Source organism: Pseudocercospora fijiensis (genome assembly GCF_000340215.1).
Source record: "Pseudocercospora fijiensis CIRAD86 unplaced genomic scaffold MYCFIscaffold_1, whole genome shotgun sequence".
Taxonomy (NCBI): Eukaryota; Fungi; Ascomycota; class Dothideomycetes; order Mycosphaerellales; family Mycosphaerellaceae; genus Pseudocercospora; species Pseudocercospora fijiensis.
In genome coordinates this window covers 3092400-3105519 of record NW_006921532.1, presented here as the reverse complement: position 1 = coordinate 3105519, position 13120 = coordinate 3092400, and the positions used below count along the sequence as shown (strand labels likewise).

The 13120-nt window shown below is 42.5% G+C and overlaps 2 protein-coding genes across 2 annotated transcripts; both read left to right on the top strand.

The window, feature by feature from the left end:
- Nucleotides 1-350: 350 nt before the first annotated feature.
- MYCFIDRAFT_205810 (uncharacterized protein) lies at nucleotides 351-1358 on the top strand. The gene is made up of 4 exons (XM_007922942.1): nucleotides 351-1091; nucleotides 1125-1172; nucleotides 1213-1284; nucleotides 1325-1358. The coding sequence occupies exon 1, from the start codon at nucleotides 447-449 to the stop codon at nucleotides 984-986; it is 540 nt and encodes a 179-aa protein (XP_007921133.1). The 5' UTR covers nucleotides 351-446; the 3' UTR covers nucleotides 987-1091; nucleotides 1125-1172; nucleotides 1213-1284; nucleotides 1325-1358.
- A 36-nt stretch (nucleotides 1359-1394) lies between these two features.
- On the top strand, nucleotides 1395-2150 carry MYCFIDRAFT_26109 (uncharacterized protein; the record flags this gene model as incomplete). Its single annotated transcript, XM_007921541.1, has 1 exon — nucleotides 1395-2150. One exon carries the CDS (start codon nucleotides 1395-1397, stop codon nucleotides 2148-2150), a length of 756 nt encoding a protein of 251 aa, XP_007919732.1.
- Nucleotides 2151-13120: the final 10970 nt, after the last annotated feature.

Genomic DNA, 13120 nt, shown 5'->3' with positions numbered 1-13120 from the left:
AGCTGCGACCAGAAGCCGCTCGCACTTCAACAGACCCTTCCCCAGCGGCACTGCTGCAAAGCCACTTCAACCAACCTCGACCGACGAGCAGTCACCGCAACCGATCTCCCTACTCGAGAAGCCACCTTCGCTCGCGTTCGAGTGGAGCGGCACTGAGCGCGCCGGCCATGACCAGAGCACATTCCAGCCCAGCCGTGCATTCAGCCTCGCGCTCCTTCGAATTGAGCATGCCCTCAAATGCCTCGCTCTCGCCCAGTTCCCCCATGCGATCTCCTGCTCGACAGAGATCTCCCCTGCGAGCGGAAAATGAGAGCAGCAGCTATAACCCACCGCCAAGGTCACCGAGCTGGTACGAGTCACCTGTGGGAGGAAGCGGGATTGAGTCGATTCAGGAAGACAGTGAGCTGGACATCACTCCGCGTCAGCCACTGCCTGTTCCAGCAGCGATGCCGTTCTTGCGGTCGTCGTCACTGCGACGACGTCCGGCTTCACCTTTGCATACAGTAACTAATGCGAATGCACCTACATCTTACCCTGGAAGCAACATCGACCATACGAGCAACTTATCTACTGCATCTTCCGGCTCCAACTCGCCTTCGCTGGGCCCTCAACGATTCAATGAAGCGTATCCACCACTCCATCATTATGCAAGCTCTTCATCATTCAGCAGCATTCCTTCCACACCAACTTCGCAACGATCGCGATCACCTTCAATAACATCCCTGGAAACGATCGAGGATGATCCAGATTTGGAGAGCATGGCAATCGAGGCAGAGCGCATCGAGAGACTGAAGCTGGCAGCTGAGAGAGCAGAACGAGCAGAGCGCGGTGAGGATCCCGATGACAATCCACGACGGCGAGGCAGTCTCGACGCCCCGAGAGGCTTCGGGTTCAGCAGGGGAGGCAACCGGGAGAGGAAACGCTGGTCGGTCTGCGGAGGTGAGAGGAGGGCAGACTTGGACCTAGAGACGATTTGGGAGGATTGAAGAAGATAAAATAGGAGAGGGGGCTGAGATTGAAGGACTTTTGGCATGACTTCAATGAACTATGGAAATTGATGATTTGAGAACTGGTAGGGCAACCTCCGAGGCGTTTTAGGAGCGAGAAGGATTTTTGCGATTGAGTGTGCACGTCACGATACCCACGCCGCCTTATGTAGCGAGCGCAGTTATGTCCATAGCGCAGGCTTCTTATTAGATCATGAAAGCCTAGCAGTCTTTCAAGCTCTCTGATCCTCGACCTTTACTTTCACGTTTCTGCTTTTGCACAAGATGGAGCTTGCACGTTGCACTCTGCCGATATCGCCGAACAGCTTCATGCCAAGTCCAACTTTTCGCGAACCTCGAGCTCGACAATGACGCTACCTCTTCTTCATTTCTGACATTAACCACACCATGACAACCGATACCAACACTGACCTCGCGTCCCATCCACCTCGCTCCCTCCCACCACCCTTCAACAATTCTCCACTCTCAGCCTTCCAACTCATAGCCCAAGGCGCCGAAGCCCTTCTCTACAAAACTCAGTTCCTCACACCCACCCAATCCGCAGCCTTGAAAGTCCGGCCAAAAAAGCCATGGAGACATCCAACTTTAGACCGAAGACTCACGCGCCAGAGAATCCTCGCGGAAGCCAGGGTCCTGGTAAAATGTCTAAGAGAAGGTGTTAAAGTGCCACAAATCTATGCGCTGGATTGGGAACAGGGTTGGATGGTCTCTGAGTGGATTGAGGGACCGGGAACGGTCAAGGCGGTTATTAGAGGATGGGAAGCTGGAGAGGATGAGTTGAGGTCATTGCTGAGGAGGATTGGTGCTGCAGTGGGCAAGTTACATGACATTGGAGTTGTGCATGGGGATCTGACGACTAGTAATATGATGTTACGAGCGACGAGCGACGATGGACCGGACGAGACGGAAGAAGTTGTGTTGATTGATTTCGGGCTCGCGGTTCAAAATGCTACGATGGAAGAGGATCGAGCTGTGGATTTATATGTTCTGGAAAGAGCTTTTGGGAGTACGCATCCCAAGGAAGAGAGACTTTTCGACGAGGTCTTGAATGGTTATGAGGGATCTTTCAAGGGTGCAAAGAAGACACTGAAGAAGTTGGAAGATGTTAGAATGAGAGGGAGGAAGAAGAGTATGATTGGGTGAATGTCATGATATGGACCTCCAGGGAAGGTACAGCAAAGAGTCAATTGCTCATCAGCGACCTGCGAACGGGTTGGAAATGGCGTTGAGTACGGACTTGATTCTGAGTATGCTCCAAACAGTCACTGCAGCGATCCAACAAGGCTTTCTCGCAAGCTTTGCTTGAGAGCTTTTTTGAGCGGAACTATGCTTGGAAGCAAAGGTCGAATAAGACAAAGCACAGCGGCGACCTCCCGAGGACGCGAGCGCTCATGACCTGGTTCTCGAAATGGCAACTGGAAAACATACTCCGGACCGGAGCCTATTCTAGACGAGTGCTCGAGTCTGTGATGAATGATGTCACGGCCAGAATGATGCAGCCGTTGCATTGCATCAGCGCAATGACAGACTGCTACATAAAGGTACCATCACATTATTGGCAGCGCAGCTGCCAATCTAGACACCGCGGCTACCGCCCGCGAAAATCTAAGTTGTCCGCTAAGACCGAAATGATTGGCTGAGAAATTTCGCAGAAGTAATATTTAATCAAAGATTGAAGGGAAATTTGACTTACCCCGGATTTCAGCGTAGAACGTCAATCGAAACAAATATTAAAGGGAAATTTGACTTGCCCCGGATTTTAGCGTAGGTATTAGCTAGTGTTAGCTAGCTAGTATTAGCTAGTATTAGCTAGTGTTAGCTAGTATTAGCTCGGACTATTAGCTAGTATTAGCTAGTATTAAAATCTAAGTTGTCCGCTAATACCGAAATAATTAGTATCGTAGCTACTAATCTAGATACCGCGCCTACCGCCTACGAAAATCTAAGTTGTCCGCTAAGACCGAAATAATTAGCTAAGAATTTTAGTAGAAGTAATATTTAATTAAAGATTAAAGGGAAGTTTAACTTATTCTAGATTTTAGCGTAGAACGTAAATCGAAAGCGCTTAACGAAACCCGGATATAAGCGTAAAACGCTAATAAAAATTTAGTAGGAGCTTAACGTAGACTAAAGACCTAGATATAGCTATATTCTACTAAATACGAAGCCTATCGACTAGTATAAAGGTCCCTATAGCGAAAATATTAGTAAGACTACTAATAGTACTATTAATTTTAATAAAGCTATTAGTAGAGTATAAGAAGGGTATATTAGTAGGTAGATAGGGTAGTAGTAGGTATAGGTAGTATTCGATAAGGAGCTAGGAGGAGAGGGAGGAAGGCAGGTAAGTTAGCCTATTGCTAAGCGCTAAGCCCTGCCTAAGGCATTAAGACCCTAGCTTTACTCGAGCCCGGTTATATACCAATTACGTGTAACCTCTTTAGTCCTAATATACGCTTCCCTTCTAAAGGCCGCGCCCTCGTAGCCGGTCTTTATTCTAGTCTTAACCTCTATTACTACTAACTTAGTAGGTCTAATAGGCCGCTTAGTCCGCGCTAAATTGAACGCATAACCACCGATTATGTAACTATATTAAACCTTACCTCTAATATAGTATAATGTCTAACTCTAACTACGCTATCCCTATATATAATAAACTATAAAGTAATATATATCTATAAGAATTAAGGGCCTTCGACTAATTACAATACGAGCGCGTCTTCCCTACTATAATAGGTAGACGTACGAGGTATTATAGTACTGCCTCCGTTCTAAGTAATGTTATATCGAGTTCTTTGCGTCTACTCTTAAAAGACCTAGTAATGTCCGCTTCCGAGGGTTGTCTGCTTCCGAGGGTTTATTCTTATTATTACGAGGGCTATTATTTACTATCGTAGTTTCGCTAGCCCTAATTAGTTAGGTTTAGCAGCCTTTAAGTGTCAACTAATTATATCTTTTTAAAAAACTTAGTTCTTCTAGTTTCTATAGGTAAAGGCTATTATAAGTGTAGTAGTAGAGGTTCGCCTCGCTTAAAGGGTCGGAAAGATCGAGGAGTAACCTATTGTCCGTAAGATCGACCCCGGCTAGCTTAGCTCTATAGTTTTGCCCTTAGTTAGTTAGTCTATTAGTCTACTTAATCTTTTAAGCGGCTTAAAGTTTTGACTTAGCCTTAAAGTTTTGATTAAGTTTTAATTAAGGGTGCCTTAGGCTCGTAGTATAGGTAAGGTTGTATCTATAGGCGTAGTAACAATAGCAAGTAATATTAATAATAGTAGCGCTAGTCGTCTTAGCGCTAACTTTACCTTCTTCTAATTTCCTTCTTTAACTAATAATAACTCGGCAATACCGTTACTAATATAGCTATATCCTTCCTTTCTTAAATAGCAATATACTTTGCAATACTATTACTAATATAGCCGCGCTAGCCGCGCCGTCCTTCGCTAGCTCGTAGCGCGACGCTATTATCTTTATTACCGTTATTCGTACGCGCGCGCGCATCGCCCTTATCGATCGCTTAGTATAAGAAGGGTTATGTTAGTAGGTAGATAGGGTAGTAGTAAATTAGTGTAGTATTCGATAAGGATCTAGGAGGAGAGGGAGGAAGGTAGGAGAGTTGGCCTAACGCTAAGCGCCAAGCCCTGCCTAAGGCATTAAGACCCTAGCTTCACTCGGCCTAGTTACATGCCAATTACGTATAGCCTCTTTAGCCCTAACATACGCTTCCCTTCTAAAGGCCGCGCCCTCGTAGCCGGTCTTATTCTAATCTCTATCGCTACTAACTTAGCAGGCCTAATAAGCTGCTTAATCCGCGCTAAATTAAATACGCAACTACCGATTATATAACTATGTCAAACCTTACCTTCTAATACAATGTCTAACTCTAACTGCGCTATCCTTATATATAATAAAGTAAAGGGACATAAAGCTACAAGAATTAAGGACTATCGACTAATTATAATACGAGCGTACCTTCCCTACTATAATAGGTAGGTATACGGGGTATTATAGCACTGCCCCCGTTCTAAGTAATATCGTACCGAGTTCTCTGCGTCTACTCTTAAAAGACCTAGAAATGTCCGCTTCCGAGGGTTGTCCGTTCTAAGGGATTGTTCTTGTTATTACGAGGGCTATTATTGTTCGTAGTTTCGCTAGCCCTAATTAGTTAGGTTTGGTAGCCTTTAATTGTCAATCTTATCTTATCTTTTAAAAAATACAGCTCGTCTAGTTTCTATAAGTAAAGGCTATTATAAGTATAGTAGTAGAGGTTCGCCTCGCTTAAAGGGTTAGATAGATCGAGGAGTAACCTATTGTCCGCAAGATCGACCCCGGCTAGCTTAGCTCTATAGTTTTGCCCTTAGTTAGTTAGTCTATTAAGCTACTTAATCTTTTAAGCGGCTTAAAGTTTTAACTCGGCCTTAAAGTTTTGATATAGGTAAGGTTAACATTAGTAGCGACTAGGTAATGTTAACAATAGCGGCGCTAGTCGTCTTAGCGCTAACTTTACCTTCTTCTAATTTCCTTCTTTAACCTATAACAACTTAGTAATACCGTTACTAATATAGCTATGTCCTTCCTTTCTTAAACGGTAACACACTCCGTAATACCGTTACTAATATAGGCGTATACCGTTTCTTCTAACACACCGCCGGCACTATCCGCTACGCGCGCGCCTTCGCCGATCGCTTAGGCCTCGAGGCTTCGATAGAATAAGGGAATAAGAGGGGGACCTATAGGGCGCGTTAGTAAAGAGATAGAGTCCTTAAAAGAGTAGGCAATTAGTTAACGCGTCGTAGCGCGCTTGTTAACACTCGGTACGCGTTTACTATAGTAGTATAGTCTTATTGTCCTAGTTTGCCGGCCTCTAATTAGTTATCTAATAGTACCCCGGGGGTAGCATTATTCCTAAGCCTTAGTAATATTACGAGCTTTTAGCCTTCTTCTTATTCTTTACGCTAGTCTAATACTCGTTTAACAACTTAGCTATATCCTTAAAGGAATCTTTAGCTTCCTATAAGTCCTATTCTAGTAAATAGCCTTACTATCTTAATAGGTATTCCTTCTTACCTTTCCTAGTCCGGTGCTGCAGGATACGTTCTATAGACTATAGCTCTTTACTATCCGCTAGTATGTCTTCGTGTTTAGTAGGGGCTTCATCCCCCTCGCGTAGGTAATATAGCTTAAGGAGGGATACATAGAAGGTGTTATAGATAGTATAATAAGGAGGAAGCTATAACTAATAGGCCTATACGGAGGAGCCCTTAACTTCTCGAATACGGAATAGACTAATGTATCTTAGTGCGAGCTTAGGCCTTGTTTTGCCGTTAGGTAATAGGTGCTTGCGGATACGGAGGTTCTTAGTGCTTAGCATAACTATATCGCCTTGCTTAAAGGTTATCGGTATATAGTGTTTGTCGTAATAGGCCTTCTAATAGGCCTAGGCTTTTGCTAGTTTGTTAGCTATCTTAGCGTAAATCTCTCGCATCTTTTAAACTCTCTTAATAGCCGCTAGTGTCTTAGGTGTTAGTACTTAATACGCTTCCCTTTCCTTGCGCTCGGCCTCGAGCGAGGTAAATGGGTCTTATAGTAGCGCAGGGTTGCTTCCTATTATAGCGAAATAAGGTAACACCTTAGTAGATAAGTAGACACTGTTGTTATATACGAATTCGGCTAGTTATAGGAGATTGACCTAGTTATTAGGGTTCTTATTAATGTAGCTACGCAGGTACTGCTATAGGGTAGCATTCTGCCTCTCTGTTTAACCGTTAGTCTATAGATAGAAGGCTGTTAATAGCCGATGCTTTAGTCTTAGCTATAGGCATATCTCGCTCTAATAATAGGATGTAAATGTCGTACCCCGGTTAGAGACTATCCCCTTAGGGGTCCCCTAATAGGTATAGAAGATGTTGCTCTACAGAGCCTCTACTATGTCGATAGCAGTCTAATCCTTCCGTGCCGGGATATATCGAGCGCCTTTAGTAAACCGATCTACTATAATAAGGATAGCATCGAAGATGTCCTTGCTACCCCTACGTTTAGCAGGTAGAAGGCCTATAATAAAGTCTATTATAAGCTCTACAAATAGCTTATAAGGGATTAGTAATAAGGACAACTCGCTAAAAGGCTAATGTTTTAGTGCCTTAATACGTTAACATACGGCATACGTGTTAACGTATTCCTTTATATCCCGCTTACTATTTAGCTAGTAGTATGTGCGCGATAGTAGCTCGTACGACCTCTCTATACTATAGTAACCGGCAAGCTCGCTATTATAGTGTCGCTTAAGAAGTTCTTATCGGATCGAATATTTAGCGGGGATATAGTATCTGCCCTTAAACTTCAAATAACCTTTGTTATCGATCGACTAGTTGTTACTCTTACTAGATCGAGTCTTTCGCCTACTTACAAGCTTGTCTATACGTTCAGCAGCAAAGGCGTCCCTCTACTAAGCCCGTAACAGCTTATCTATAAACGATTAACTATCCCTATTTGTAAGGTCATTTAACAGCACCCTCGCTATTAAACGAGGTACGCATTGTATACATCTAATAGTACTAGTAGCCGGATTAACTGCATTAGTGCTTTAATCGCTATTACTATATATAGCGATATCGACTAGGGAGTTATTATAACTTCTCCTGTCTATATCCTTAGCTCTTGCCTTAATACGCACTATTAATATAGTAAGAGCATTAATATACTTTAAGCCGTCGCGGAGTCCGGTAAGCCGCTTATCCTACGCGTGCTTATTAATAACACGGGCTATAGCAATCTTATACTATAGGGTTAGAAACAATAAATTAATGGATTACTAAGTCCCGCTATCGTAATCAGGTCGCCTCGATAGGCTATTAGTAGGGTTGCTTACGCCTAGCCGATATAACACATTAAAATCAAACCTAGCGAGGTAGACGGCCTATCTAGCCTGTCGACCTATAACTCTAGTAACCTTAGTAATGCTACGGAGGTTGTTATAGTCTATATAGACCTGTATCGTATGTTAGGCCCTATCGAGGTAATGCCTCTAATGCTTAAAGGCCTCGATAATAGCTAAGAGCTCTTACTCGTAGGTCTCGTAGCGACGCTCTATATTAATTATCTTCCTCGAGAAGAAGGCAATCGGGTGCTAGTAATAGTCATTATCTAATTGCTAGGATATAATAGCCGATACAGCGAACTATAAAGCGTTAGTCTTAATTCGGATCTGCTTGTTTAGTACGAAATAGTGTAATAAGGGGACTTTAGTAAAGCGCTGCTTTAGACTATTAAAAGCGGCTTGTGCTCTATTAGTCTATTTAAACTCTCTAGATGGATTTGCCTTAGTCTTAGTAAGTTTAGTTAGGGGCATTACATACCGTAAATAGCCCTTAATAAAGCGACGGTAGAAATTAGCAAAGCCGAGGAACGATTGAAGCTCCTTAATACTAGTAGGTATTAGCTACTTAGTAATAGTCTTAATCCGATTAGGATTAGCCTTAATACCCTCGGTTAATACGAGAAAGCTAAGGAAGGACACCTCTTTAGCAGCAAAGGTGCATTTAGAGGGTTTGTAGTACAAGCTATAGGCCCTTAGGCGATCGAGTACCTTACGGACTATAGCCTAGTATTCCGCAATGTTAGGAGAGTATATATAAACTAGGATGTTATCTAGGTAAACTATATAGAGGTGATCTAATAGACCTAAAAGGGCCCGATTAATGTAGGACTGAAATGTTATAGAGGCATTAGCTAGGCCAAATAGTATAACCAAGTATTCGAAATAGCTATAGCAAGTACGGAAGGCTGTTTTCTATTCGTCGCCCTTACGAATGCGGATACGATAGTACGCATCCTTAATGTCTAGTATAGTATAGTAGTAGGTACCTAAAAGGCGATCGAGGGTCTTATTAATAAGAGGAAGTAGATAGCGGTCTTTAATAGTAACAGTATTAAGCCTACGATAGTCGATATATAGACGTAGGCTACTATCTTTCTTTAGTACGAATAGGATAGGTGCACTAGTAGGGCTGTTGCTATACCGAATTCGACTATTAGCTAGGTTTTCCTCTAGGTACTTACGCAATATAGCAAGCTCTCGTTCGCTAAGGTTGTAGAGGGGGCTAAAAGGAACCTCCTTGCCCTCTATAATATCAATCTTATAATCCGTCTCTTTAAACATAGGCAATGTCGATGCTAGGTAGTGTTTAAACATATTAATATAGGTCTCTCGAATAGGTTCTAGTATGCGCTTAAGTTGTTTAGGATCTATGCTATTAGGGGGCACTAGTTTATCGTTATTACTACCGAGCAGGTCGGCCGTCGGATTAGCTAGAGTTAGGTTGCTAATAAATAGGACCCTAATATTATTAGGGCACTCGCTAATATTAATGTATTTAATGTCCTCTTTCCTAGCGATTCTAAATCGCTACTATTAACTGCCTAAGTCTATAACTATAGTATAGTACTTAAGAACAGGGTTGCTAATAACAATCTTAGATAGGAGGCTATCTATGTCTACTGCGTAGGCAGTAAAGTTTAGTAGGCGCTTATTGCCGAGGTCGTCCTTTAGGGCTATATAAACATAGTAGGCCCTATAGGTCAAGTGCCGAGCGTTATTAAACCAAGCAAGGGTTAGCAGGTTAGTCCTAGGCAGTTGTCGAAGGTCTAATTGCTTAGCTAGGCGATAGCTAATAAGGGCACTAACTGAATTTCCTAGATCCAGTATAACCTTAGTCTTATAGTTAGTTCTATGCGTGTCCGGTACGAGACAGGTGCGTATAATAGCTAGCACAATGTCGATAGTCTTGCGCCGCACAAGGCTAACAGTTAGTGCGGCGCTTATTCTTTTTTCGAAGGACCGATAGGGGTAGTATTAGCGGCTAAAAGGTGCTTACGGTACTTAGCGGCAGCACGGTCGATTCGGGCCTAGTCCTTAGGTTTGTCGCATTAGCCTAGTAGATAGCTAGTGCTATTACAATTAAAGCACTTTAGTCCGGTTAGGGGATTGCTATAGCTATTACCGCTATTGTTAGCCGAGCGATTAGTACTATAGGGATACGAGCCCCTTCTACGGCCCCTATTACGGCCTCCTCTATATAGCCGTCGGCTACGGCTTCTCCTACGGTCGTTACTACTATTCCTATTGTTAGTACTGTTGTTCTAGTAGGAACCTTAGTTTCCTCCGCGGCTACGATAGGTAGCTAGGCGTATCTTAGATTCTAACCGTTGTTAGAGATATACTATACGCTCTGCAGTCTCGACTTTAACTATAAATTGAATGCGTATAAGATTGGTCTGTTCAAACATACGGCGGCGGTCTAATTTAAAGACTAATTCCTATCGCAATTTAGGGCGTATTTCGGAAATCTAGATAGAGTCGGTCTTAGCTAGCAAATCGTCCTCGAGGGTCTTTAAATAGGCCTTAAATAAGCGAGCCGATTGATCAGTCTTTTATTTAGCTCGAAGGTATTAGTCCTAAGCGTATTGTTGCCTTAGTATAGGGTTTCTAAGGGTGTCTAGTATAATGGTCTTATAGTCTTGCTACTAAATAGCGGTCTAGTCGTAAAGGGAATTAAAATAGTTATCCTATATACGCTTTAGGTCGCTATTAATGTACTATATAGCGTGTACGACTAAGGAATAGTCGTCTAGTAGCGCTCTTAGTGCGTTGCGCTAGTTGAGCTTATAGTTACGAATGTAGTCGTTATACTACTTTCGGCTAGAGCTATTAAACACGGTGTAGTCCTTGAGTTTAGCATCCTTCTTCTAGACTGGAACTAATAGCGAGGAAGGCCCTACTATCGGCTTAGTGTTAGTTGTTAGGGCCTCCTAAAGGCGGCGAATCTCGAGGAGATTATCCTTTAGCTATTATTCTTAACGTAGGGCAGTAAGCCTGTTTTAGGTAGCTTCTTAAAGTCTCGCTACTAGCTAGGGCCTAAAGGCTAGCTAGCTATATCGTCGATTGACAATGTTGTTAAGAATGTCGTTAACAGGCAATTCTAGATCGTTACCTAGAATTACAGGTTCTTCTTTAGTAGGCTTAGTAGCAGGCCCTTTAGTAGGAGGTACTTCAGTAGGAGCCTTAGTAGGCACTTCGGTAGGCACTGTGCTACTAGCGTTGTCGTTGCTAGCGCTACTAGCGGCAGCACGGTTGTTGTTTCGTAATAAACCGGCTATTATAAGGGGCGACACTAATAATGTATTATTAGCCCCTAAGATGCGGATGTAGCGGAATTAGTAGATATCGGCTTAGTATGCTTAACTTAGTATAATAGGCCGTATAGAAGGCCTTACTTAATAATTAGTACGGTTGTTTCGATAGAATAGTACGTGTAGGTCCCGTTTTTCGGGCGTAATATAGTTAAATCGATAGTTTTCGTAGCTATACCGCTAAAAGCTTGAAATAAGGACTATCTAGCTACTGCCCTTAAAGGGTAGATCGAATACTGTATAAGAAGGGTTATGTTAGCAGGTAGATAGGGTAGTAGTGAATTAGTTTAGTATTCGATAGAGATCTAGGAGGAGAGGGAGGAAGGCAGGAGAGTTAGCCTAACGCTAAGCGCTAAGCCCTGCCTAAGGCATTAAGACCCTGGCTTTACTCGGCCTAGTTACATGCTAATTACGTATAGCCTCTTTGGCCCTAACACTTAGGCCTTAGGGCCTCGATAGAATAAAGGAATAAGAGGGGCGCTAAGAGAAGGGTCTTATAGGGTACGCTAGTAAAGAGGTAGATTCTATAGTAGTATAGTCTTATTGTCCTTTATTGCTAACAATTGCTTGCCTCTAATTAGTTAGCTAATAGCATCCCGGGGATAGTATTAATCCTAGGCCTTAATAGTAACATTATAAGCTTTTAGCCTTCTTCTTATTCTTTACGCTAGTCTAATACTTATCTAATAACTCGGTTATGTCCTTAAAGGAACCTTTAGCTTCCTATAAGTCCTATTTAGGTAAATAGCCTTGCTATCTTAATAGGTACTCCTTCTTGCCTTTCCTAGTCTAGTGCTATAGGATACGTTCTATAGACTATAGTTCTTCGCTATTAGCTAAGACTTCTTCTAACTTAGTAGGCGCTTTATCGCCTTCGCGTTAATAGTATAGCTTAAGGAGGGATATATAGAAGGTGTTATAGATAGTGTAATAGGGTAGAAGCTATAACTAGTAGGCCTATATACCCTTCGGTTCTCGGATACGGAATAGGCTAATGTATCTTAGTACGAGCTTAGGCCTTGTTTTGCTATTAGGTAATAGGTGTTTGCGGATAAGGAGGTTCTTAGTGCTTAGTATAACTATGTCGCCTTGTTTAAAGGTTATTAGCGTATAGTGCTTGTCGTAGTAGGTCTTTTAGTACTTTTGAGCCTTTATTAACTTCTCGGCTATCTTAGCATAGATTTCTCGCATCTTCTAAACCCTCTTAATAGCCGCTAGTGTTTCGGGTACTTAACGCGCTTCCCTTTCCTTACGCTCGGCCTCGAGCGAGGTAAATAGGTCTTATAGTAAGGCAGCGTTCTAGCCTATTATAGCAAAATAAGGGGAGACCTTAGTAGATAAGTAGACACTGTTATTGTATACGAATTTAGCTAGTTATAGGAGGTTGACCTAGTCCTCGGGGTTCTTATTAATATAACTATATAGGTACTGCTATAGGGTAGCATTCTGCCTCTCTGTTTGACCGTTAGTCTATAGATAGAAGGCTGTTAATAGCCGATGCTTTAGTCTTAGCTATAAGCAAATCTCGCTCTAATAGTAAGATATTAGTATCGATCTACGATCGGATACGATCCCCTTAGGGGTTCCCTAATAGGTGCAGAAGATGTTAGTCTATAGCGCCTCTACTATATTAATAGTAGTCTAATCCTTACGAGCAGGAATATAGCGAGCACCCTTAGTGAATCGGTCTATAACGACTAATATAGCGTTAAAGACGTCTTTGCTTCCTCTTCGCTTAGTAGGGGGAAGACCTGTAATAAAGTCTATTATAAGCTCTATAAAAGGCTTCTTTAGAATAGAGAGTAAAGACAACTCGCTAAATAGTAAGTGCTTTAGTGCTTTAACTCGCTAGTATACTATATAGGTCTGTATATACTCCTTTATATGCCGCTTACTATTTAGCTAGTAGTATATACGCGATAGTAACT

Bases quoted from the DNA above. Each gene is read 5' to 3' on its own strand.
- MYCFIDRAFT_205810 (XM_007922942.1), top strand. From the start codon at position 447: ATGCCGTTCTTGCGGTCGTCGTCACTGCGACGACGTCCGGCTTCACCT.